Source organism: Salvelinus fontinalis, chromosome 37 (genome assembly GCF_029448725.1).
Source record: "Salvelinus fontinalis isolate EN_2023a chromosome 37, ASM2944872v1, whole genome shotgun sequence".
Lineage (NCBI taxonomy): Eukaryota > Metazoa > Chordata > Actinopteri > Salmoniformes > Salmonidae > Salvelinus > Salvelinus fontinalis.
The window spans coordinates 7093889-7121534 of NC_074701.1; the positions used below are offsets into that span (position 1 = coordinate 7093889).

General features: G+C 44.0%; 1 protein-coding gene across 4 annotated transcripts in view; it reads left to right on the top strand.

Moving 5' to 3' along the window:
- Nucleotides 1-27417, top strand: part of LOC129836030 (stress-induced-phosphoprotein 1-like) — a 39728-nt gene extending 12311 nt beyond the window's left edge. For 2 of the 4 annotated variants that reach the window (XM_055901772.1, XM_055901774.1), the window contains 14 exons: nucleotides 7937-8019; nucleotides 8612-8695; nucleotides 8955-9011; nucleotides 9190-9393; nucleotides 9686-9802; nucleotides 17337-17382; nucleotides 17561-17651; nucleotides 19102-19243; nucleotides 19791-19895; nucleotides 23173-23299; nucleotides 23477-23510; nucleotides 23664-23844; nucleotides 23962-24077; nucleotides 24768-27417. In XM_055901772.1, coding sequence (XP_055757747.1) covers nucleotides 7937-8019; nucleotides 8612-8695; nucleotides 8955-9011; nucleotides 9190-9393; nucleotides 9686-9802; nucleotides 17337-17382; nucleotides 17561-17651; nucleotides 19102-19243; nucleotides 19791-19895; nucleotides 23173-23299; nucleotides 23477-23510; nucleotides 23664-23844; nucleotides 23962-24077; nucleotides 24768-24903 — 1523 coding nt within the window. In that variant the 3' untranslated portion in view covers nucleotides 24904-27417. The remainder of the gene's footprint in view (nucleotides 1-7936; nucleotides 8020-8611; nucleotides 8696-8954; nucleotides 9012-9189; nucleotides 9394-9685; nucleotides 9803-17336; nucleotides 17383-17560; nucleotides 17652-19101; nucleotides 19244-19790; nucleotides 19896-23172; nucleotides 23300-23476; nucleotides 23511-23663; nucleotides 23845-23961; nucleotides 24078-24767) is intronic. The other 2 variants (XM_055901775.1, XM_055901776.1) reach the window with 2 other exon arrangements.
- The last annotated feature ends 229 nt before the right edge of the window (nucleotides 27418-27646 follow it).

The following is a 27646-nucleotide window of genomic DNA, read 5'->3' on the forward strand; positions in this document are numbered from 1 at the left end:
ACAAGAGACATGGAAGACAGGGTGGATGCGACGAAGATGTCGCGGAAGAAGCAGTCGCACAGCGACAGGATTAACGACCTGAGAGACACGGAACGGACCAATGAACCGCGGAGTCAACTTGCGAGAAGCTGTCGTAATGGAAAGGTTACGAGTGGAAAGCCACACTCTCTGACCGCGACAATACCTAGGACTCTTAATCCTACGTTTATTGGCGGCTCTCACAGTCCTCCCCGCAGACGAAGGCAGACCGGTAATAAAGTCTAAGGCGATCTGAGACCATGGTCGAGAAGGAATGGGAAGCGGTCTAAGACGACCGGCAGGAGGAGAGTTACCTGACTTAGTCTGCGCGCAGTCCGAACAAGCAGCCACGAAACGGCGCGTGTCCCGCTCCTGAGTAGGCCACCAAAACCGCTGGCGAATAGAAGCAAGCGTACCCCGAACGCCGGGGTGACCAGCTAACTTGGCAGAATGAGCCCACTGAAGAACAGCCAGACGAATAGAGACAGGAACGAACAGAAGGTTACTAGGACAAGCGCGCGGCGACGCAGTGTGAGTGAGTGCTTGCTTTACCTGTCTCTCAATTCCCCAGACAGTCAACCCGACAACACGCCCTTCAGGGAGAATCCCCTCGGGTTCCGATGGCGACAATCGATGAGAAAAGTAAGCGCAAGGATGGACCTTATCGTCAGACTGGAAGTGCTGGGACAGAATGGCTCCCACGCCCACCTCTGAAGCGTCAACCTCGACAATGAATTGTTTAGTGACGTCAGGAGTAACAAGGATAGGGGCGGATGTAAAACGCTTCTTGAGGAGATCAAAAGCTCCCTGGGCGGAACCAGACCACTTAAAGCAAGACTTGACAGAAGTCAGAGCTGTGAGAGGGGCAGCCACTTGACCGAAATTACGAATGAAACGCCGATAGAAATTAGCGAAACCGAGAAAGCGCTGTAACTCGACACGTGACTTAGGAACAGGCCAATCGCTGACATCCTGGACCTTAGCGGGATCCATCTGAATGCCTTCAGCAGACAGATAATCATCGAGAGCCTTACGTTCGGGAGCCGACAGAGAGAATAATCTACCCCGAGGAGAAGTGGTCCCCGGATGGAGATCAATACAACAATCATACGACCGGCGAGGAGGAAGAGAGTTGGCTCTGGACCGACTGAAGACCGTGCGTAGATCATGATATTCCTCCGGCACTCCTGTCACATCACCAGGCTCCTCCTGAGTAGAGGGGACAGAAGAAACAGGAGGGATAGCAGACATTAAACACTTCACATGACAAGAAACGTTCCAGGAAAGGATAGAATTACTAGACCAATTAATAGAAGGATTATGACATACTAGCCAGGGATGACCCAAAACAACAGGTGTAACAGGTGAACAAAAAATCAAAAAAGAAATGGTCTCACTGTGGTTACCAGATACTGTGAGGGTTAAAGGTAGTGTCTCATATCTGATACTGGGGAGAGGACTACCATCTAAGGCGAACATGGGTGTGATCCTCCCTAACTCTCTGAGAGGAATGTCATGTTTCCGAGCCCATGCTTCGTCCATAAAACAACCCTCAGCCCCTGAGTCTATCAAGGCACTGCAGGAAGCAGCCGACCCGGTCCAGCGTAGATGGACCGACAAGGTAGTACAGGATCTTGATGGAGAGACCTGAGTAGTAGCGCTCACCAGTAGCCCTCTGCTTACTGATGAGCTCTGGCCTTTAACTGGACATGACATGACAAAATGTCCAGCAGAACCGCAATAGAAGCAAAGGCGGTTGGTGATTCTCCGTTCCCTCTCCTTAGTCGAGATGTGAACACCTCCCAGCTGCATGGGCTCAGTCTCTGAGCCGATGGAAGGAGATGGTCGAGATGCGGAGAAGGGAAACCCCGTTAACGCGAGCTCTCTTCCACGAGCTCGGTGACGAAGATCTACCCGTCGTTCTATGCGGATGGCGAGTGCAATCAAAGAGTCCACGCTGGAAGGAACCTCCCGGGAGAGAATCTCATCCTTAACCTCAGCGTGGAGTCCCTCCAGAAAACGAGCGAGCAACGCCGGCTCGTTCCAGTCACTGGATGCAGCAAGAGTACGAAACTCTATAGAGTAATCCGTTATGGATCGATCACCTTGACATAGGGAAGCCAGACCCCTGGAAGCCTCCTTCCCAAAAACTGAACGATCAAAGACCCGTATCATCTCCTCCTTAAAGTTCTGATAAACGTCAGAACACTCAGCCCTTGCCTCCCAAATAGCTGTGCCCCACTCCCGAGCCCGCCCAGTAAGGAGTGATATGACGTAAGCGATCCGAGCTCTCTCTCCAGAGTATGTGTTGGGCTGGAGAGAGAACACAATATCACACTGGGTGAGAAAGGAGCGACACTCAGTGGGCTGTCCAGAGTAACATGGTGGATTATTAACCCTGGGTTCCGGAGACTCGGAAGACCAGGAAGTAGCTTGTGGTACGAGACGAAGACTCTGAAACTGTCCTGAGAGATCGGAGACCTGAGCGGCCAGGGTCTCAACGGCATGACGAGCAGCAGACAATTCCTGCTCGTGTCTGCCGAGCATTGCTCCCTGGAACTTGACGGTAGTGTTGAGAGAATCCATAGTCGCTGGGTCCATTCTTGGTCGGATTCTTCTGTTATGCTGATGGAGGACCCAAAAGCGACGTAATAGAAACAGAGTCTTTATTCCAGTCTTAAACAAACAATGATGTTCCTGGATATTATCCAAAGGTAATCCAAAACAGGAAACTGAAAACCTCTTGTCAGTAGAGAGGAACGACTGGAGACGCGACCACCGACTGCAGGTCGCTTCAGGAAGGCACAGACCGTAGCTGACATAGACACCTGCTCACACGCAACTTCTGACAAATGCAAAAACACAACAGGGCGGAACAAGGACACAGAGCAGCTAACCTCAAACAAGAATCCGACAAAGACAGAAGCGGAAAACAGAGGGAGAAATAGGGACTCAAATCAGAGGGCAAAATAGGGGACAGGTGTGAAAGAGTAAATAAGGTCGTTAGGAGAATGAGAACCAGCTGGGAGCAAGAACGGAACGAGAGAGAGCGGGAGAGGGAAAGAGGGAGGAGGAGAGAGAGGAATAGAAAGAGGGAAAGAACCTAATAAGACCAGCAGAGGGAAGCACAGGGACAAGACATGATGATCAAAGCCAAAACATGACACGTGTGGCTTATTTATGTACAAAATAAAAAAAATAATTAAATTCAGTGGGTGCGGCTTATATTCAGGTGCGCTTAATAGTCCAGTAATTACGGTAGTCATATCATCAACTATGTGTAATTAACTAGTGATTATGTTAAGATTGATTGTTTATTATAAGATACGTTTAATGCTAGCTAGCAACTTACCATGGCTCCTTGCTGTCTGCACTCGCGTAACAGGTGGTCAGCCTGCCACGCAGTCTCCTCGTGGATTACAATATAATCGGCCATAATCGGCATCCAAAAATGCAAATTACCGATTGTTATGAAAACTTGAAAACGTCCCTAATTAATCGGCCTTTCCGATTAATCGGTCAACCTCTAGTTTCCATGTCAACCCATCCCATTGGAGCTCATTTCCTTCTGTTATTTCAGTTTCCCTATTGTCTTCCCTCAGACAAACTGTAGGCAAATGACACATGATTCCACAACAATCAGTTTCACTCCTTAACCACGGAACTTACTGTTTAACCACTGAACTCTGTTTTGTGTCAAGTGAATCATTCTCTGTTGTTCCCCAGTGCATAACCATGTTTTTTGTTGCCCAGTGAAGGACTTAGATTTTTCACTTAGAATGTATACCAAACAAAAAACATTGATTTAAAAGTTTAACAAACCATACAACTCTATGCATAAGGACTCCTTTTAACAATTTACATTTCCATTTTTACAGAAACACACTTACTGGAAGAACTGTGCAGATGCAAAGTTTGGTAACAGAATTTCTGTAAAATCCCCAAATTTTTCAAAAACTCTGTTTAATATCTGCTCTGAATTAAGATTCAACGATGTCAGCCGAAACAATGGGGTGTCATCTATGACACCACACCTTGACATTGAAAAAATCTATTTGGTTTATTGAGTAAGTGAAGTGGATTTACACCCGGTAACGGAACTTCATCATGGGTCCCTGAACTGTACAACATAGAAATGCATAATTATGGATATGAATGTCATTCTCTTCATGGTGATGTATCCTAAATAGGTACACTAAAGTATACATATGAAATATCCTCCTTTGCATATCTGGGTATTATTCTACACACTGGCTATTATTTTAATGAGCTCTGCTCTCAAACAAGACCACATTTTGTTGGTCCGGACCAAATCTGAAACAATCATAGAAGTCTATGTTTCACAAGTTTGGACATCAAATTACAACACGGTAGAGATCAGTACAGTTGAGCACAGAACAGTACAGTTCAGCACAGTAAAGTACAGTACATTATAGTGTTCTCAACTCGTGTGCCCTACTGTACTGTACTGAACTAATACTCTGCTCTACTGTGCTGTCCAAACTTGTGAACCCAACTGTGGTTTGACTTCTATGATTTCCCATTGTAGCCAATTCAATTGCAGAAATCCGTCACTGATTTTGGGTGATTTTAAAAGTAACTTTTTTAATCACTATCATAACTCTGCATTGTTGATGAAGGACCCATAACTATTTCACAGCACCTGTTGTTTATGAAGCATGTGAGAAATACATTTTATTTGACTTAATCATTTATAACGAAAATGTATATCAGTAAAAACACTAACTAATTGATAGGTCTACCTTTACTTGTTACTTCTGTTAACTTTCAATATTGTCCCTCATGAATGAGAGAAATGAGAAAATATCTTAAAGATGAGTGGGCTTTTGGTAACGGAATTTTAAGGCCCAAGCCAATGTTTCTAAAACTTACACAAGGCAGAAAAAATTATCTAAATCTAAAAATACAGTTTCTATAGAAAGTCTACACTCCCTTTCAAAATGTTCACCTTTTGTTGCCTTATAGCATGGAATTAAAATACTTAACACTCTTTGATCTACACATCCTACCGCACAAGTGAAATTCTTCATGTATTTTCATGAAAATCAATAAATGGAATAGCTTGGTTGCGTACTGTACTGTAAGCGTCCACCCACCTTGTAATGGCAATCCTAATTAGCTCAGGGCTAACCAATCACATTCAGAATCACACACCACGTTTATTGGCCTCAACCTGTGTTAAATTGTATTGATTCACATGATTTCAGGATTCATTCAGCAGTTCCTGTAGGTTCTGTCTGCTAGTAGTGACTTGCAAATCAAACACTCAATCATGAGCACCAAGGATCTTTAAAAAAAAACTCAGGGACAAAGTTGTGGAAAGGCACAGATTGGTGTCACAGCCAGGCATACAGTACATTCGGAAAGTATTCAGACATTACAGCTTTATTCTAAAATATTTGAAGGAAGACGAAAAAAACATGACAAAGTGAAAACAGTTAAAAAAATATATATATATTTGCATAAGTATTCAGACCATTTGCTATGAGACTCAATATTGAGCTCAGGTGCATCCTGTTTCCATTGATCATCTTTGAGATGTTTCTCCAACTTGATTGGAGTCCACCTGTGGTAAATTCAATTGATTGGACATGATTTGGAAAAGCACACACCTGTCTATATAAGCTCCCTCAGTTGACAGTGCATGTCAGAGCAAAAACTAAGCCATTAGGTCGAAGGAATTGTCCGTAGAGCTCCGAGACAGGTTTGTGTTGAGGCACACATCTGGGGAAGGGTACCCAAACATTTCTGCAGCATTGAAGGTCCCCAAGAACACAGCCTCCATCATTATTTAATGGAAGGAGTTTGGAACCACCGGGCGGCCAGCTCTCCTTAGAGAGAAGCGGCCAAACTGAGCAATCAGGGGAAAAAGGGCCTTGATCAGGGAGGTTACCAAGAACCCGATGGTCACTCTGATAGAGCTTCAGTGTACTTGGGAGAACCTTCCAGAAGGACAACCATCTCTGCAGCACCACCAATTAGGCCATTATGGTAGAGTGACCAGACGGAAGCCACTCCTCAGTTAAAGGCACATGACAGCCTGCTTGGATTATGCCAAAAGGCACCTAAAGGACTCTCCGACTATGAGAAACAAGATTCTTTGGTCTGATGAAACCAAGATTGAATTCTTTGGCCTGAATGCGAAGCGTCACGTCTGGAGTGAACCTGTCTCCATCCCTACAGTGAAGCTTGGTGGTGGCAGCATCATGCTGTGGAGATTTTTCAGTGGCAGGGACTGGGAGACTAGTCAGGATGAACGGAGCAAAGTACAGAGAGATCCTGGATGAAAACCTGCTCCAGAGCGCTCAGGACCTCAGACTGGGGCGAATGTTCACCGTCCAACAGGACAATGACCCTAAGCACACAGCCAAGACAACGCATGAGTGGCTTCGGGCTAAGATTCTGAATGTCCTTGAGTGGCTGAGCCAGACCCTGGAATTGAACATTCCCCATCCAACTTGACAGAGCTTGAATGGCATATGCAGAGAAGAATGTTAGAAATTCCCCAAATACAGGAGTGTCATGCTTGTAGCGTCATACTCAAGACGACTTGTGGCTGTAATCGCTTCCAAAGGTCCTTCAACAAAGTACTGAGTAAAGGGTCTGAATATTTATGTATATTTCAGTTGAGTATTTTTTTATACATTTGCCAAATGATGGGGTATTGTGTGTAGAATGAGGGGAAAAAACAATTGAATCAATTTTAGAATAAGGCTGTGGAAGAAGTCAAGGTCTGAATACTTTCCGAATGCACTGTATTTCTAGAGAAGTCACATGTACACCTCTTGACTGCTGTTTCACTTCTTCATTTTTAATGTCCTCGTTTTGGGCCATTGGTCTCCATCAGAATTCAGAGCTTGAAATGTAAAACACAGAAGATTGAATCCTGTCGGTGTAAGACGCATGTTAAACTAATTCCACAGAGGACAGAGTTTCTGCGCTCCCCCCTTGGACTTGATTGATAATTATGGTCACTGGTTAGTAAGGAACTTCCCTCATCTAATTGTCTCGGTCTTAATTGACAGGATAAAAACCAAAAACCAGCAGACACTATGGACACTACTCCATGGAATGAGTTTGACACCCCTGTTTTAAGGCTTTGACCATAAACAATATAAAAAAAAAGATATATATTCTCAGTTCTCCTTTCGCAGAAGGAACTGTTCAGACTTATGTGCGTGACAGACTGACTTGAATCTGATGGCAGCGAAGCCGTGACCTGGTTCAAGCCTGTATCTGACCGCACAGTTCTGTTAATGTTAGCTATGTTTCAACCAATTCTCTATGTTAGACATTGATTGGCTTACCTCTTTGAGCATGTAACGTATGAATAGAACCCTGATGTGCACATTAGGAACACCTTCTCTTTCCATGACAGACTGACCACCTGAATCCAGGTGAAAGCTATGATCCTTTATTGATGTCACTTGTTAAATCCACTTCAATCAGTGTAGATGAAGGGGAGGAGACAGGTTAAAGAAGGTTTATTAAGCCTTTAGACAATTGAGACATGGATTGTCTATGTGTGCCATTTAGAGGGTGAATGGGCAAGACAAAATATTTATGTGCATTTGAGCGGGTTATGGTAGTAGGTGCCAGGCGCACAGGTTTGAGTGTGTCAAGAACTGCAACGCTGCAGAGTTTTTCACGCTGAACAGTTTCCCGTGTGTATCAAGAATGGTCTACCACCCAAAGGATATCCAGCTAACTTGAAACAACTGAGGAAAGGAAGCATTGGAGTCAACATGGGCTAGCATCCCTGTGGAATGCTTTCAACACTTTGTAGTCCATGCCCTGATTAATTGAGGCTGCTCTGAGGGCAAATGGGGGTTCAACTCAATATTAGGAAGTTTTTCCTAATGTTTTGTACACTCGCATGTTTTTGTTTTTTGCACAGAAGCCCCCAGTGCCCAGGGCCAGGAGGAGATGGAGTGTGGCGCAGCGACCCCTGACCCCACCGATGACGTCACACTGTCTCAGGTAAGGTAATCATCTTCAAATCATATTTTTTGCAGGAATCTCCAATGATTTTCCTGAAAATGATGTGACACTATCAGTCAGAGGTAAGGACATGTTACACTGAAGGACAATGTATGTTTGAGAGTTCGGAGCATTGTGGTCTTAAAGTTAAAAGGCATGCTCTGGAACTTAGGCGATGACTGAGTATTTTTTTAAACCTCACGCTTTGGGCTGGATGTGCTAATGTGTAGTTCATACATGCATAATCTATGAGCGGATTTACTGTCTTACCTCAATTAGCCACAAAATCCCTAGTTTGAAAGCGACGGTTTTTCTGGGAGCTGTGCTGCACCATTTTCCCCAACATTTTCCCCCACGGGTACCAGCCTCCTAGCAATTTGACTTCTAGCCAATGAGCTTCAGTCCCTCAACATTTGAGTGACAGCCAACAAGTGTTGCACACACACAGTAGAGGGAGAGTAATGATGTGGTGCACATATCTTCACAAATGTGACGTAGTATGCAATTTTCAAGGACCACTTACGGTTCGTGAGCACTACTTTCAGAACCTTTGGCTAGAAAGTATACAGTAGTACCAGATAATATCTTTAAGGAACAGGACATCAGTGGAGAGGACAGTCTGAGTGAGGAGGAGAAGGCCAAACGCAGAGTGGAGCGACGCAGAGCCAAGAGGAAGGTGAGCAACACACACACACACACACACACACACACACACACACACACACACACACACACACACACACACACACACACACACACACACACACACACACACACACACACACACACACACACACACACACACACACACACACACACCTACTCCTCCTGAGCCATAGTGTTTAGTTAAAATACATGAGACCTGCTCTGTCCATAGTGAACAACATAGTCATCTGTATTCCTGATGCGTGATGCTGTTTCTATGTTTCTCTCAGCGTCAACGGGAGCGCAAGAAGCTGGAACAGGTAAAGATGCCTGAGAGCACCGAGCAGGTAAACTCCAATCCAATATTACATGTCTTCTAAATTAATCTGAATCATATGACGATTAGCACCCTAATTTGCAGTAATCAAAAATGTATGGAAAGGAATGGTTGTTATAAAAAGGAATGGACAGTTGGCATTCCAGCTAGGTTATGATATGCTCTCTCTAACTGTGTGTGTTTACCAGGACGCTGAAGATGAGGATGATGATGGTGGTGAATCTGAGGAGGAGGAAGCAGAGGAGAGCGATTCTGAGCTTGAGGAGGAGGAGCAAGAAGAAGAAAAAGAGGATAGAGCAGCCATTCCTTGCTCCAAGGAGCCTCCCTCCCCATCCCCAGCCCCCTCGGGGACTAAAGGACCCCAGAAGACCGCTGCACGACACTCTGAAGAGGTAGGGATAGATTGACTCCTTCATCTTGGCAATGGTGTAAGAGTCTGGTCCCAGGTCTACTTGTGCTTTCTGTGACAATGACTATAGGAATTGTAAAGACTGCACAAACTGAGATGGAACCAGGCCAATTATGTAGTGTTGTTGAGTCAAGAAACAGTCTGGGAAGCTACCCAGGCTAGTTTAGGGGAGCCGTCTCTACGTGAGGAGTCTTAATACACACTGATGGGTAACTTTAGTAAACCACTCTCTCTCTCACACATATGATTTCTTTATTTTTGTCTCTCTACTGTAGGAACCGGAGTGGGATGTGAGCTGTGCGTTCTTTGCCAACGCTGCTAGCCACATCAGGCCAAAAGGCTGGACCAAACCTGGTCGCAAGTCCAAGGAGAATGAGGGCAGAACCAGAGAGGTAAGTGGATCGTGAGCTTTGGGATATCTACCTTGCTGGCTAGTTGCTATGGTAAGAGTGGTGCTAGACAGGATATCTAGCTAGCTGGTTGCTGTGGTGGGTGTTTTGTTGATGTCTGTCTCTAAGAGTTGTGCCAACGATAACTAGCTAGTTAGCTACTTAGAAGTTGCACTGGTAGGAGTGTTGTTGGGGTTAAAGATGTTTCTGTGGTAGGAGTGTTGATGATAGCTAGCTAGCTGTCTGCTGTGAGACTTAGGCTATCTTGCCATCTAGAAGTCACTGCGTTGTAGAAGTGTTGTTGGGGTTGTTATAGCAGTGTTGGTGATTACTTGCTGTCTGCACTAAGAGTCTTGATGGCTAACTGTCTGCTCTGGTGCTAGTGTCAGGGCTAAGGATAGCTAGGTACAGTATATATCTACTGTGGTAGGAGTTTGGGGTCGGGGTCTAAGGATAGCTAGGTACAGTATCTATTTACTGTGGTAGGAGTGTGGGGTCGGGGTCTAAGGATAGCTAGGTACAGTATCTATTTACTGTGGTAGGAGTGTGGGGTCTAAGGATAGCTAGGTACAGTATCTATTTACTGTGGTAGGAGTGTGGGGTCTAAGGATAGCTAGGTACAGTATATATCTACTGTGGTAGGAGTGTGGGGTCTAAGGATAGCTAGGTACAGTATATATCTACTGTGGTAGGAGTGTGGGGTCTAAGGATAGCTAGGTACAGTATCTATCTACTGTGGTAGGAGTGTGGGGTCTAAGGATAGCTAGGTACAGTATCTATCTACTGTGGTAGGAGTGTGGGGTCTAAGGATAGCTAGGTACAGTATCTATTTACTGTGGTAGGAGTGTGGGGTCGGGGTCTAAGGATAGCTAGGTACAGTATCTATTTACTGTGGTAGGAGTGTGGGGTCTAAGGATAGCTAGGTACAGTATCTATCTACTGTGGTAGGAGTGTGGGGTCTAAGGATAGCTAGGTACAGTATCTATTCACTGTGGTAGGAGTGTGGGGTCGGGGTCTAAGGATAGCTAGGTACAGTATCTATTCACTGTGGTAGGAGTGTGGGGTCGGGGTCTAAGGATAGCTAGGTACAGTATCTATTTACTGTGGTAGGAGTGTGGGGTCGGGGTCTAAGGATAGCTAGGTACAGTATCTATCTACTGTGGTAGGAGTGTGGGGTCGGGGTCTAAGGATGGCTAGGTACAGTATCTATTTACTGTGGTAGGAGTGTGGGGTCTAAGGATGGCTAGGTACAGTATGTATTTACTGTGGTAGGAGTGTGGGGTCTAAGGATAGCTAGGTACAGTATCTATCTACTGTGGTAGGAGTGTGGGGTCTAAGGATAACTAGGTACAGTATCTATTTACTGTGGTAGGAGTGTGGGGTCTAAGGATAGCTAGGTACAGTATCTATTTACTGTGGTAGGAGTGTGGGGTCGGGGTCTAAGGATAGCTAGGTACAGTATCTATTTACTGTGGTAGGAGTGTGGGGTCGGGGTCTAATGATAGTTAGGTACAGTATCTAGTTACTGTGGTAGGAGTGTGGGGTCGGGGTCTAAGGATAGCTAGGTACAGTATCTATCTACTGTGGTAGGAGTGTGGGGTCTAAGGATAGCTAGGTACAGTATGTATTTACTGTGGTAGGAGTGTGGGGTCGGGGTCTAAGGATAGCTAGGTACAGTATCTATCTACTGTGGTAGGAGTGTGGGGTCTAAGGATAGCTAGGTACAGTATATATTTACTGTGGTAGGAGTGTGGGGTCGGGGTCTAAGGATAGCTAGGTACAATATCTATTTACTGTGGTAGGAGTGTGGGGTCGGGGTCTAAGGATAGCTAGGTACAGTATTTATCTACTGTGGTAGGAGTGTGGGGTCTGAGGATAGCTAGGTACAGTATCTATCTACTGTGGTAGGAGTGTGGGGTCTAAGGATAGCTAGGTACAGTATCTATCTACTGTGGTAGGAGTGTGGGGTCTAAGGATAGCTAGGTACAGTATCTATTTACTGTGGTAGGAGTGTGGGGTCGGGGTCTAAGGATAGCTAGGTACAGTATCTATTTACTGTGGTAGGAGTGTGGGGTCGGGGTCTAAGGATAGCTAGGTACAGTATCTATTTACTGTGGTAGGAGTGTGGGGTCGGGGTCTAAGGATAGCTAGGTACAGTATCTATCTACTGTGGTAGGAGTGTGGGGTCGGGGTCTAAGGATAGCTAGGTACAGTATCTATTTACTGTGGTAGGAGTGTGGGTTCTAAGGATAGCTAGGTACAGTATCTATTTACTGTGGTAGGAGTTTGGGGTCTAAGGATAGCTAGGTACAGTATGTATTTACTGTGGTAGGAGTGTGGGGTCGGGGTCTAAGGATAGCTAGGTACAGTATCTATTTACTGTGGTAGGAGTGTGGGTTCTAAGGATAGCTAGGTACAATATCTATTTACTGTGGTAGGAGTTTGGGGTCGGGGTCTAAGGATAGCTAGGTACAGTATCTATTTACTGTGGTAGGAGTGTGGGGTCGGGGTCTAAGGATAGCTAGGTACAGTATCTATTTACTGTGGTAGGAGTGCGGGGTCGGGGTCTAAGGATAGCTAGGTACAGTATCTATTTACTGTGGTAGGAGTGTGGGGTCGGGGTCTAAGGATAACTAGGTACAGTATCTATTTACTGTGTGTTGGCAATAGGTTGCTGTCAGTAGTAGGAGTGTTAACTGTCTACTGTAATAGGGGAGACCAGGGGTAATTTGGACGCCTTAGTCTAGAGTTAAAATAGGAACTAATAGATGTGATTATTGAAGAGAAAAAAATGACTATCATACCTTTTACTATCATTCTAAATTACCAGCTCTCTTTTTTGGATTGTCCTGTGGAACATTCCCCATGTGTCTAATGATGTATCATTTTTCAGTAAGATGAGGTCTTTTGATTGGTATAGTTTATGAAAATATTCTGAACAAAAATATAAACGCAACAATTTAGTTTTTGTCATTAGTTTTCATCAGGGAAAAACAGTTTGTTGACTAATATTTTTTGTCATAGTTATTGTTGACAAAATTAACACTGCCGTGTAGCCTGTTACGTTTAACCCCGCATACGGGGTCAATTGTAACATTTCACTTCCGCCACTCTCAGTTGAATTGTAAACGACTGGTATGTCCAAGAAACACAGTTATTGTGTAATGGTAGCTGAGACGTACACTACCACTCAAAAGTTTGGACACACCTACTCATTCAAGGGTTTTAATTTATTTTTACTATTCTCTACATTGTAGAATAATAGTGAAGACATCAAAACTATAAAATAACACATATGGAATCATGAAGTAACCAAAAAAGTATTTAATATTTGAGATTCTTCAAAGTAGCCACCTTTGCCTTGATGACAGCTTTGCACACTTGGCATTCTCTCCACAAGCTTTATCTGGAATGCTTTTCCAACAGTCTGAAGGAGTTTTCACATATGCTTAGCACTTGTTGGCAGCTTTTGCTTCCCTCTGCGGTCCAACTCATCCCAAACCATCTCATTTGGGTTGAGGTCGGGTGATTTGTGGAGACCAGGACATCTGATGCAGCACTTCATCACTCTCCTCCTTGGTCAAATAGCCCTTATACAGCCTGGAGGTGTGTTGTGTCATTGTCCTGTTGCAAAACTGCTGCAAAACATTTTCCTGTCTACGTCTCACAAAGACACGGCGGTTGGAACCAAAAATCTCAAATTTGGACTCATCAGACCAAAGAACACATTTCCACTGGTCTACTGTCCATTGCTCGTGTTTCTTAGCCCAAGCAAGTCTCTTCTTATTGGTGGCCTTTAGTAGTGGTTTCTTTGCCGCAATTTGAACATGAAGGCCTGATTTCACGCAGTCTCCTCTGAACAGTTGATGTTGAGATGTGTGTGTTACTTGAACTCTGTAGCATTTATTTGGACTGCAATCTGAGGTGCAGTTCAACTCTAATGAACTTATCCTCTGCAGCAGAGGTAACTCTGGGTCTTCCTTTCCTGTGGCGGTCCTCATGAGAGCCAGTTTCAACATAGCGCTTGATGGTTTGTACATGTAGGTAGGGGTGAAGTGACTATGCATTGATAATAAACAGCTAATAGCAGCAGTGTACAAAACAAATGGAGGGGGGGTCGTCAATGTAATAGTCCGGAGGCTATTTGATTCATTGTTCAGCAGTCTTATGGCTTGGGGGTAGAAGCTGTTAAGGAGCATTTTGGTCCTAGACTTGGCGCTCCGGTACCGCTTGCTGTGCGGTAGCAGAGAAAACAGTCTATAACTTGGGTGACTGGAGTCTCTGACAATTTCATGAGCTTTCCTCTGACACCACCTGGTATAGAGATCCTGAATGGCAGGAATGTTGGCCTCAATGATGTACTGGGCCGTACGCACCACCCTCTGTAGTGCCTTACCGGCAGATGTTGAGCAGTTGCCATACCAGGCGGTGATGCAACCGGTCAGGATGCGCTCAATGGTGCAGCTGTATAACTTTTTGAGGATCTGGAGACCCATGCCAAGTCTTTTTAGTCTCCTGAGGGGAAAAGGTTTTGTCGTGCCCTCTTCACGATTGTCTTGGTGTGTTTGGACCATAATAGCTCATTGGTGATGTGGACACCAAGGAACCTGAAACTCCACTACAGGCCGCTGATGTTAATGGGGGCCTGTTCGTCCTGTAGTCCACGATCAGCTCTTTTGTTTTGCTCACACTGATGTAGATGTTCTTGTCCTGCCACCATATTGTCAGTTCTCTGACCACCTCCCTATAGTCTGTCTCATCGTTGTCGGTGATCAGGCCCACCACTGTTGTCTCGTCAGCAAACTTATTGATGGTGTTGGAGTCGTGATTGGCCATGTGGTCGTGGGTGAACAGGGAGTACAGGAGGGGACTAAGTACACACCCCTGAGGGGCCCCAGTGTTGAGGATCAGCGTGCCAGACGTGTTGTTGCCTACCCTAACCAGCTGGGGGCAGCCGGTCAGGAAGTCCAGGATCCAGTTACAGAGGAAGGTGTTTTCAGCAGTGTGTAGTGCGATTGCATTATCTGTGGCTCTGTTGGGGCGGTATGCGAATTGAAGTGGGTATATGGGAGGGTGCTATTGATGTGAGCCATGACCAGCCTTTTAAAGCACTTTTGATTACTGTCCAGTGCTATGGGGCGGTAATCATTTAGGCAGGTTACCTTCGCTTCCTTGGGCACAGGGACTATGGTGGTCTGCTTGAAACATGTAGGTATTACAGACTCAGACAAGGAGAGGTTGAAAATGTCAATGAAAACACTTGCCAGTTAGTTTGCGCGTGCTTTGAGTACATGTCCTGGTAATTCATCTGGCCCTATGGCTTTGTGAATGTTGACCTGTTTAAAAGTCTTGCTCACATCGGCTACCGAGAGCATTATCACAGTCATCCAGAACAGCTGGTACTCTTGTGCATGCTTCAGTGTTGCTTACCTTGAGGCAAGCATAAAAGGCATTTAGCTCGTCTGATAGGCTTGCGTCACTAGGCAGGTCGCGTCTGGGTGTACCTTTTGTAGTCTGTAATAGTTTTCAAAGCCCTGCCACATTGGAAGGGGGTCAGAGACTGTGTAGTAGGATTCAATCTTAATCCTGTATTGCTTGTTTGATGGTTCATCTGAGGGCAAAGCGGATTTCTTATAAGTGTCCGGATTAGTGTCCCGCTCCTTGAAAGTGGCAGCTCTAGCCTTTAGCTCAATGCGGATGTTGCCTGGCTTCTGGTTGGGATATGTAGGTACGGTCACTGTGTGGATGATGCCGTCGATGCACTTATTGATAAAGCCATTGGAATGTTTTCCCGGGATTCATCCAGTCTGCGCTAGCAAAACAGTCCTGTAGCGTGGGCATCCGCGTCATCTGACTACTTCCGTGTTGAGCGACTCACTGGTACTTCCTGCTTTAGTTTTTGCTTGTAAGCAGGAATCAAGAAGATACAATTATGGTCAGATTTGCCAAATGGAGGGCGGGGGAGAGCTTTGTATGCATCTCTGTGTGTGGAGTAAAGGTGGTTTGTAGTTTTTTAAAATAATTCCCCCCCCCTCTGGTTGCACGTGTGACATGCTGGTAAAAATTTGGTGAAACTGATTTGTTTGCTTGCATTAAAGTCCCTGGCCACTAGGAGTGCCGCTTCTAGGTGAGCATTTTCTTGTTTGATTATGGCCTTAGAGTTGGTTGAGCGTGGTCTTAGTGCCAGCATCGGTCTGTGGTGGTAAATAGACGGCTACAAATAGTTTCGATGAGAACTCTCTTGGTAGATAGTGTGGTCTACAGCTTATCATAAGGTACTCTACCTCAGGCGAGCAATACCTCGAGACTTCTTTAATACTAGACATCGCGCACCAGCTGTTATTGACAAAAAGACTCACACCCCCAACCCTCGTCTTACCAGACGTAGCTTCTCTGTTCTGCCGGTGCATTGAAAATCCCTCCAGCTCTATATTATCCGTGTCGTCGTTCAGCAACGACTCAGTGAAACATAAGATATTACAGTTCTTAATGTCCTGTTGGTAGGATAATCATGTCAGCAAGTAGGACGGTTGGCAGTGGGAGTTTACTCGCTCGCCTATAGATTCTCAGAAGGCAGCGTGATCTGCTTCCTCTTTTCCTCCGTCTTTTCTTCACGCAAATGGCAGGGATCTGGGCCTGTTCCCGGGAGAGCAGTATATCTTTCTCGTCTGACTCATTGAAGGAAAACGCTTCTTCCAGTTCGTGGTGAGTAATCGCTGTTCTGATGTCTAGAAGTTATTTTCGGTCATAAGAGATGGTACCAGCAACATTATGTACAAAATAAGTTTCAAAAATAAGCTAGAAAAATAACAAAATAGCACAATTGGTTAGGAACATTAAAACGTCAGCCATCCTCTTCGGCACCATCTTACTATGTGTTATTTCATAGTTTTGATGTCTTCAATATTATTCTACAATGCAGAAAATAGTCAAATTAAGAAAACCCCTGGAATGAGTAGGTGTAAACTTTTGACTGTTACTGTATGTTTATATAAAAATATTATTCATCCAACTCCAACAATCTTGTCATGAATAAGCAAAAGGCTTTTATCTGGTCTCCCATCGTGTTGATATCTGTAGGTCGTGGCAGGTTCAATGTCCTCCCTAAGGTGAGGTGAACTCTGCATCTGGATGGCATGGTAAACAGTTATTGGAACGTTTATGTGTTTGACCTTGCATAGTCTCACACATACATATACATAGATTCACATACACTGCCTCAGTGCACAAGCTAGAGCACGGTCAGTCATGTCACTGGGTCAGAGGTTACCAACAGTTTTATTTATATATATGTATATAGATAATTTCCTAGAAAGTCAGTCACATTTTACTGATGTATCCGAGGCCTACGTACTTTTTATCTAAGACTTTTCCACAAAGTGCTTATTAGCATGTTATAACAGCCACCCAGGCCTAAGGCTGCAGGTTACAGTGACAGTAAACATCTTCCTAGGTAGGACAAACTCTAGGGAGCTAATATGCCAACAAATTAATGTGTTTGCCTTACTTTTTCGGGAACATGTTCTGGCTTCTTCAGGTGAATGGAACAGATGCTGTGACTAAGAGAAGCGCCTCGTTGACAGGTGAGTGTGTGCGTTTATCCATCCAGGTGTGGCAGCGTTAGGCAGTGATCAATTACACACACTACTCTCTGTACACACCCTCACACACATACGTGTGCACACACACACACCTTGCTGTGCAAACATGCTCAGATGTTGTTTGTACATTTGAGCCTCTGGCTGTGTATGTGCCCTGTAGAAAAAGGGATCAAGCTGGTGCAGGAGGGCCAGTATTCTCAGGCCGTCGTTATGTTTACAGAAGCCATCAGATACGACCCAAAGGATTACAGGTAATATCACATCGTTATATGTCTGCATTATATCACTTACTACAGCCTGACCTCTGACGTTACAGTGAGCTCCAAAAGTATTTGGACAGTGACACCTTTTTTGTTGTTACAGGGGAGGTTAGCATTTTTGGGGGGGTATTATATTTATGCCTCTAACTTTCTCACTCACTTATTCACGATTCATTAAGGATTATCCGTAATAATGGTAGCATCCACATGAATGTAGAATTGTTTAGAAACATTCTATTCTTATTTACAATAAAAGTGCCTCCAAGATGACACTACATTAATTAATTACCATTCATTTCTATTGGGCACAAAATAATCTGAAACACAACCAAAACAAACAGCAAATGCATCCAACAAGTTTGCGGAGTCACACGCTTGATGTAGTCACTGTGTTCTAGGAATATGGAACCAACTACTTCACTTTTTATTTCTTTAGTACACATAAGTGAATTTGTCCCAATACCTTTGTTCCCTTAAAATGTACAAACAGTCCTGTAATTTCTGAACGGTTCACCCAATATGGATGAAAATACCCTCAAATGAATGCTGACAGTCTACAATTTAACCTCATACTCATTGTATAATTTCAAAGCCAAAACAACAACAAATGTGTCACTGTCCTAATATCAATCAATCAAATGTATTTATAAAGCCCATTTTACATCAGCAGATGTCACAAAGTGCTATACAGAAACCCAGCCTAAATCCCCAAACAGCAAGCAATGCAGATGTAGAAGCACGGTGGCTAGGAAAAACTCCCAAGAAAGGCCACAACCTAGGAAGAAAGAGAGGAACCAGGCTCCGAGGCGTGGCCAGTCCTCTTCTGGCTGTGCCGGGTGGAGATTATAACAGTCCATGACCAATATGTTCAATCATTCATAGATGACCAGCAGGGTCAAATAATAATAGTCACTGTGGTTGTCTAGGGTGTAACAGGTCATTTGGCTTTTCATAGCCGAGCATTGAGAGTTCGAGACCGTAGGTGCTGTAGAGAGAAATATTAGAAAACAGCACGACCAGGTGGACTGGGGACAGCAAGGAGTCATCAGGCCAGGTAGTTCTGAGGCATGGTCCTAGGGCTCAGGTCCTCCGGGAGCGGGAGAGAGCGAGAATTAGAGGGAGAATACTTAAATTCACACAGGACACCGGATAAGACAGGAGAATTACACCAGATATAACAGACTGACCCTAGCACCCCGACACAAACTATTGCAGCATAGATACTGGAGGCTGACTGTGTCTAGCCGACATCAATACATTGGTACAGTACGACATAGACAATAAACCACAGTTTACCTTCTGTGTCTCCGTGTGTGTCTCTGTGTGTGTCTCCGTGTGTGTGTCTCTGTATGTGTGTGTGTGTGTGTCTCTGTATGTGTGTGTGTGTCTCTGTATGTATGTGTGTGTGTCTCCGTGTGTGTTTATCTGTCTGTCCGTCCAGGTTCTTTGGGAACCGGTCGTACTGTTATAGCTGTTTGGAGCAGTACCCCCAGGCCCTGTCTGATGCTGAGAGGTCCATCCAGCTGGCACCTGATTGGCCTAAAGGACACTTCCGCAAGGGCAGTGCACTCATTGGGATGAAGGTGGACCACAGACTGCATAACTGTCCTCTCCTGTTCTTTTGTATTCTATAGGATGCAAATTCTCCGTATAGTGATTATTTACCAATTATATAATATATATTTTTTTATTTTTATTTTTTTTATTTAACCTTTATTTAACCAGGTAGGCAAATTGAGAACACGTTCTCATTTACAATTGCGACCTGGCCAAGATAAAGCAAAGCAGTTCGACACATACAACAACACATAGTTACACATGGAGTAAAAACAAACATATAGTCAATAATACAGTGAAAAAAAATAAATCTATATACAATGTGAGCAAGTGAGGTGAGATAAGGGAGGTGAAGGCAAACAGATATATGTATAAATAAATAAAATATAAAAAGGCCATGGAGGCGAAGTGAGTACAACAGAGCAAGTAAAATAAAAACTAAAAAAACACTGGAATGGTTGGTTTGCATTGGAAGAAAGTGCAAAGTAGAGACAGAAATAATGGGGTGCAAAGGAGCAAATTTGTTTATGCATGCTTGAGGAGTCTTGACCTCCTAAGTGTGTGTGTGTGTAGCGGTACAGTGAGGCGGAGAAAGCCATGGAACAGGTGCTGAAGCTGGATAAAGACTGTGAGGAGGCTGTCAACGATCTCTTCAACTGCAAAGTCTTACAGCTTATGGTGAACACACACATCTTTGAATACACACACACGTGGCTATGTGCTACCAACGTGCTCATGATACGTATGGGAAATGGCAATGTATAGCTATAGTTACAGATCTCCTAAACTGTTTCCTAGTCTCCTTTCTTTTATGAAAAGCAGCGGAGGACGGGAAGACTGAAGTTTAGGTTTAGTGCTTTTTCACACTGCTACTCACACAGCTGTTCCATGTACAGTGCCGTGAAAAAGTATTTGCCCCCTTTCTCTATTTTTGAATATTTTTGATACTGAATGTTATCAGATATTCAACCAAAAACCTAATATTAGATACAGGGAACATGTCGCGCTCTGTCGCCCTTTCTGTCGCGCTTTCTCTCTCGCCCGCTCTGTCGCACTCTCTCGCCCGCTCTGTCTCGCTCTCTCTCCCGCCCACTCTGTTGCGCCCGCTCTGTCGCACTCTCTCGCCCACTCTCGTGGGCTGCAAAAGTAAACATTACACTCACAGAAGTTCCAAAAGAATAAAGACATTACAAATGTCATATTATGTGTATATATACAGTCGTGGCCAAAATTTGAGAATGACACAAATATTAATTTTCACAAATTATGTTGCCTCAGTTTGTATGATGGCAATTTGCATATACTCCAGAATGTTATGAAGAGTGATCAGATGAATTGCAATTAATTGCAAAGTCCCTCTTTGCCATGCAAATGAACTGAATCCCCAAAAAACATTTCCACTGCATTTCAGCCTTGCCACAAAAGGACCAGCTGACATCATGTCAGTGATTCTCTCGTTAACACAGGTGTGAGTGTTGACGAGGACAAGGCTGGAGATCACTCTGTCATGCTGATTGAGTTCGAATAACAGACTGGAAACTTCAAAAGGAGAGTGGTGCTTGGAATCATTGTTCTTCCTCTGTCAACCATGGTTACCTGCAAGGAAACACGTTCAGTCATCATTGCTTTGCACAAAAAGGGCTTCACAGGCAAGGATATTGCTGCCAGTAAGATTGCACCTAAATCAACCATTTATCGGATCATCAAGAACTTCAAGGAGAGCGGTTCAATTGTTGTGAAGAAGGCTTCAGGGAGCCCAAGAAAGTCCAGAAAGCGCCAGCACCATCTCCTAAAGTTGATTCAGCACCACCTTTACAGAACTTGCTCAGGAATGGCAGCAGGCAGGTGTGAGTGCATCTGCACGCACAGTGAGGCGAAGACTTTTGGAGGATGGCCTAGTGTCAAGAAGGGCAGCAAAGAAGCCACTTCTCTCCAGGAAAAACATCAGGGACAGACTGATATTCTGCAAAAGGTACAGGGATTGGACTACTGAGGACGGGGGTAAAGTCATTTTCTCTTTAATCCCCTTTCCGATTGTTTGGGGCATCCGGAAAAAAGCTTGTCCGGAGAAGACAAGGTGAGCGCTGCCATCAGTCCTGTGTCATGCCAACAGTAAAGCATCCTGAGACCATTCATCTGTGGAGTTGCTTCTCAGCTAAGGGAGTGGGCTGACTCACAATTTTGCCTTAACACAGCCATGAATAAAGAATGGTACCGACACATCCTCCGAAAGCAACTTCTCCCAACCATCCAGGAACAGTTTGGTGACGAACAATGCCTTTTCCAGCATGATGGAGCACCTTGCCATAAGGCAAAAGTGATAACTAAGTGCCTCGGGTAACAAAACATCGATATTTTGGGTCCATGGCCAGGAAACTCCCCAGACCTTAATCCCATTGAGAACTTGTGGTCAATCCTCAAGAGGCAGGTGGACAAACAAAAACCCACAAATTCTGACAAACTGCATGCATTGATTATGCAAGAATGGGCTGCCATTAGTCAGGATGTGGCCCAGAAGTTAATTGACAGCATGCCAGGGCGGATTGCAGAGGTCTTGAAAAAGAAGGGTCAACACTGCAAATATTGACTCTTTGTATCAACTTCATGTAATTGTCAATAAAAGCCTTTGACACTTATGAAATGCTTGTAGCTATACTTCAGTATTCCATAGTAACATCTGACAAAAATATCTAAAGGCACTAAAGAAGCAAACTTTGTGGAAATGAATATTTGTGTCATTCTCAACTTTTGGCCATAACTGTACAGTGTTGTTACGATGTGCAAATGGTTAAAATACAAATGGGAAAATACATAAATATGGGTTGTATTTACATTTACATTTAAGTCATTTAGCAGACGCTCTTATCCAGAGCGACTTACAAATTGGTGCATTCACCTTATGACATCCAGTGGAACAGCCACTTTTGGAACAGGGGGGGGGGGGGGGGGGGGGGTTTCAGGTGTTCCTTGAAGAGGTGGGGTTTCAGGTGTCTCCGGAAGGTGGTGATTGACTTACAATGGTGTTTGTTCTTCACTGGTTGCCCTTTTCTCCTGGCAACAGGTCACACATCTTGCTGCTGTGATGGCACACTGTGTCACGCCCTGACCTTAGTTTTCTATATTTTCTGTATTATTTTGGTCAGGTCAGGGTGTGACGAGGGTGGGTATGTGTGTTTTTGTCTTGTCTAGGGTTTTTGCTTATCTATGGGGATTTTGTATGTCTAGGTAATGTAGGTTTATGGTGGCCTGAATTGGTTCCCAATCAGAGACAGCTGTTTATCGTTGTCTCTCATTGGGGATCCTATTTAGGTTGCCATTTTCCATTTAGGTTTTCTGGGTAGTTGTCTATGTGGAGTTGCATGTCAGCACCTGGTCTATTTAGCTTCACGTTTGTTTTTGTTACTTTGTTTGTTCAGTGTTCTTCCGTTATTAAAAGAAGAATATATTCATATCACGCTGCGCCTTGGTCTCCTCAATACGACGAACGTGACACACTGTGGTATTTCACCCAGTAGATATGGGAGTTTATCAAAATTCACTCAAGAGAAGACAGGCTATGGTGGTCTTTCTCAATAGCAAGGCTATGCTCACTGAGTCTACATATTCAAAGCTTTCCTTAAGTTTGGGTCAGTCACAGTGGTCAGGTATTCTGCCACTGTGTACTCTCTGTTTAAGGCCAAATAGCATTCTAGTTTGCTCAGTTTTTTGTTAATTACTTGACACATTGGAAAGAATTATTTTTGTTTTCTCATGATTTGGTTGTCTAATTGTGTTGCTGTCCTGGGGTGTCTGTTTGTGTCTGTGAACAGAGCCCCAGGACCAGCTTGCTAAGGGGACTCTTCTCCAGGTTCATCTCTCTTTAGGTGATGGCTTTGTCATGGAAGGTTTGGGAATCGCTTCCTTTTAGGTGGAAGCGCTCCCTCTCGCTCTGTCTCACACTCGTCTCTGTCTCTAGGATCTGGGTTTTGAGGAGGGGCAGAGTGTCTCTCTGCTGGAGCGATTCACCACTCTACAGGCTGTGCTGACCTCACCTGAGGCTTCTAGGGGTGAGGACAAACACCACTGTGCAGGCTGTGCCAGTGGTATGGAAAAACATGCACTTTCTCTTCTTAAGCCTAGAGGGCAGCAATGTCAGGAATTAGTCTAATTTAAATGACATGGGAAGGAAAGGAACACATTTATGAGCTATTGCTGAAATGTAGGTCATACATACATTTTTTTTGTGTGATCTAATTCAGTTGTCTAATCTTTTTCCTCAGTGGTGAGCCAGGATTTCTCATTGGGCTTGCCAGGGTAGGTGGATATTAGCCAATCTCGTTGACCCAATAAGGGTCAGGGGTCATGGCCCCAAATAGAAAACATACATTTTTGATTTCCTTATTTGGTGTGGACAAGTATGTGTAACTTGATGTCTGTGGACATAAGTGATGTCTCTTCCTCCTTCAGGTCCCCGTGTGTGTCTCTCTGGGTGGGGAACGTGACCGCTGAGCTGACTGAGAAACACCTGTTGGACCTCTTTAAAACTTACGGGGAGATAGACAGCATACGAGTTCTCCACGAGCGGTTCTGTGCCTTCGTCAACTTCAAGAACGCCAACATGGCATCGCGGGCCATGGAGAAACTCAACGTGAGTGGCCTTCAAAAGATGCTGTGGCTTTTTCAGTTTTTTATTTTGTATGTCTGTATGTTTTAACTTTGTCTATTCTATTGACCTTAATGTACTAGTATGTGTGTTCCCCCACAGGGCTACAGTATAGAGAACACAAGGTTGGTGGTTCGCTACCCAGACCACCGCAGCCAGAGGGTTCTGCCCATCCCCCTCAAGACCAGCCCCCTTGCATTGCAACAGGCAGCTGCTGGGTAAGAAAACACCCTTTTAAAGCTGAGATCTGTGAAAGGTGAACCCCCCTCCCACAGGCACTTAACCTAAAACTGCAAAAGGTGGAATAGTTATCCCTTCTCCAGAGTCAGATGAATTCATTGATACCCTTTTTATGTCTGGAACCAGTATGAAAAAAGTTGGAGGTAGTTTCACGAGCCAATGCTAACCAGCCTTAGTGCAATGACTGGATGTCAATGGTATCTACTAGTATGCTAGCAGTTACAATAGACTTCCAGTCATTGTGCTAATGCTAGTTAGCAACTGCACACAGAGACATAAAAATGTATTCCACAAGTTAATCTCAGGGTTCAACCCAAAGAATGTAGGTGCAGTGCCACCTTGCTGACTGTCTGCACCACTATGTTAAAAAAAACATTTGTTATGATATTTTTTTGCCCTAGATTACAGGTGTTCAAAAACACAATCTCGGGCCTCCCAAACAGCCGTACTCAGCAGCACCATCTTGTTAAAAAATCCATATGAAAAGCCCTCATCTGACTCTGGGGAAGTAGATAAAGGGCTTCATTGCCAAAATCATGAAGTATCCCTTTAAAATAAAGCAAGAGGAAATCCGTTGACGATGAGCTACGTGGCCCACTAACATTTTGTTTAATTTCATCCCAAAATCTAATTTTCGTAACCTTCTAACCTTCTTGCCCCTTCTCCAGTCCCAGACGTTGTGGCCCAGTGAACGGAGACGAGTGTTACTTCTGGAGGACCACCGGCTGCCATTTTGGGGACAAGTGTCGCTACAAACACATTGCTGAACAGAGTGGCAAAGACAGGAAGCCCTGGCAGCCCTGAGCACCGTTTCAAATTAAATACATTTTTATTTGTCACATGCACCCAATACAACTGGTGTAGACTTCACCGTGAAATGTTTTCTCCTCAATTCTGGCCTTCTATAAAAAACTGGGACCCCGTTATGACGATGGACTCAATATTAAATGGACAGTGTAGGACTGTTGTTGTGATGGAGGAGAATGTTCAGACTAATAAAATGGAGGACAGTATAATGAGTGCTATAATAGAAGAGCATTAGGACTGTAATAATGGACCAGAAGACATCAGCAGTCCCCCTTGACCACAGCTGGGCCTTTAGGCTTTGCATGGCAACAAACCTCAACACCTTGAAGCCTTAAAACCTTGATAGCCTTACAGCTAGTCCTACGGCTAACATCAGTACTATTACTGTCTGGGGTTTGTGGCATAGGGAACTGGGCTCTCCACCTCATCCTCATCTCCCATCCATGTCTCTCTCTTCCCATGCCAATACCACCAGACCAGAACGGACCAGGCCCGGCCATGCTCTCCACACCAAAGGAGAACCAATAACCGCCCAGACCACCACACCAAAGACCCAGCAGCCATCCAGTCTGCAGCAGATTCAACCTGACGTTTCAGTTCATCCCTAAGAGAGGCTCCTCCCTTCCACTCTGCCTTGCTGCTAAGTAACCTGCCTACTAAAATGGTCATGTTAGTTAGGCACCAAATGGAATTAAACGGACTGAAACAGAGAGGAACTACCTGTGTTTCTCCAATATGAAACACTCCTTTTCGTTTGCCACACATTTTCAAACGTTTTCCTTGTCATGCCTTAATGAACATGGCCCAGGGCTTGCAATACAGTGGGCTATGGGCTCCTTGCTATTGGCCTTAGCTAAATAGGCCATTGCAATGTGTGAGTGGAGCAGAGAGGTATACCACCAATTTAACAGAGAACCTTGTTTTTCAATGTATTATTCCATGTTTCATTTTACTACTGTACCTGATGGCAAACAGCTTAAATGCGCACACTAAATCTGTTGGGTGATTTTGACACAGAACTGACACCAACTTTTTTCTATGTTTGTCAGGGTTTGTTTAAAGTTTAGTTCGCCAGCCCTTAAAATATCTGGAAAATAAGCATCTTGTTTGTAAAATGAACCATATGTTTCTTGCTCTCTGTTTCAATCTACCCTCTCTAGACCTTGCACCTTCCCAATGTGTCCCATTAAAGGACAGTGTCACTGAATGTCTGTAGGCAAGACCGAAGCTTGAGGGTACATCTCGGCAGTCTAAAGTGGCTAGCTGAATCTATGTAAGACCAAGCTAGCTGAGTCTTTGGTTTACATCTGTCTGATTTTACTAATGGTACAGTAGTTATTGGAGGTTGGTTTTCAGGAATGGGTTCACCACTTTGCAGTAAAGCCCTCTTAGGCTCTTCTCACACTATCGTCTGTCCCTGCAGCGTTAGACTGTCATTCTGTCCCTGTGTCATTTTTAAGCTGTCGAGCTGTCTTAGTGAGGGTAACACCCAACACTGTAGGGGAGAGGCTTTGGACACGGAACTACATCTACTTTCCCATTGTTGTGTTCCTCTTCAGATTTTCACAATTTTCACCATTCAAGGCTTCCATGTCAGTATTTAGTCTGAACCAAAGAATGCTTGTAGACAACCAAAGGCTGTCTGCCCTGGTAATACGTGTAAGCTGTTTCTTTATTCTGTCACTCAAGCCTTCAAATGCAAATGGATAACTTCTCTGAGACCCAGTGAATCAAAACAAGCCTCTCGTGGTGAGGAGCTGTAGCTGCCACTATAAATGGAAAAGTAATTTTTCTTAGTCCACACTACTCTATATCTCAAACTGTGTACAGACGAGTGCAGGCTATTTATTTCCGTATTTATATGTATATTTGCTTTACCTGTGAGACCATAGTGGTTGGTATATGATTCAAATTCAAATGATGACTCACCAGACGCTAGAACTTTCTGGAATGGTTTGTAGTAGTACAATGCATATTCTCCATTTAAGTGATTTTTAGTCCAGGACTAAGCTTAGTCTGGGAAATCAGCCCTATCTGTTTAGTAACTGTTGAGAGAAAGAATTGTTATTAAATGTGGTGGGAGTTTCTGCTCTTTTGTGGTTGCCTGGTTTTCGGCTTCGTAGAGATTGGTCAAAGAAATCAGAACTTCATATTAGGATAAGGTCACATGAGAAAACACTATACTATTATCTTTAAAAAACTCACAGAAGTGTGTTTTCTTAGTTCAGTGATCCCAAGTACACAGTATTCACTAATTTGGGCAAATGCATGTTTTATGAGTTTGATAGAAATTAATAATAAAGTATTTATGTGCGAAGCCCAATTTTAGTATGAGTCCATTTCTCTCTAGTCCCAATTTCAGGAGAAAGTGTTTTTTAATGACTATGTACTCCACAAAACTTTTAACTCAAGCAATGTAATCTCTGTTCATTCCAAATTGACCAAATATTTTAAATGTGTGAAAGAGTCTGCCAAAGAGTCCTTTTGTACATAATATATTCATTCAAATAATTTCAGCCTCTCAGTCAATTTTTCTGTTTTCTTCCTGCCGTTATGGTATACAGTGCATTCAGAACCCTTGAAAATGTCTTAATTTTGTAACGTTACAGCCTTATTCTAAAATGTATTTTTTTTAAAATATATATATATCATAAATCTACACACAATACCCTACAACGACAAAGCAAAAACAGGTTTTTAGAATGTTTAGCTGATTTATAAATAAAAAAATACATACCTT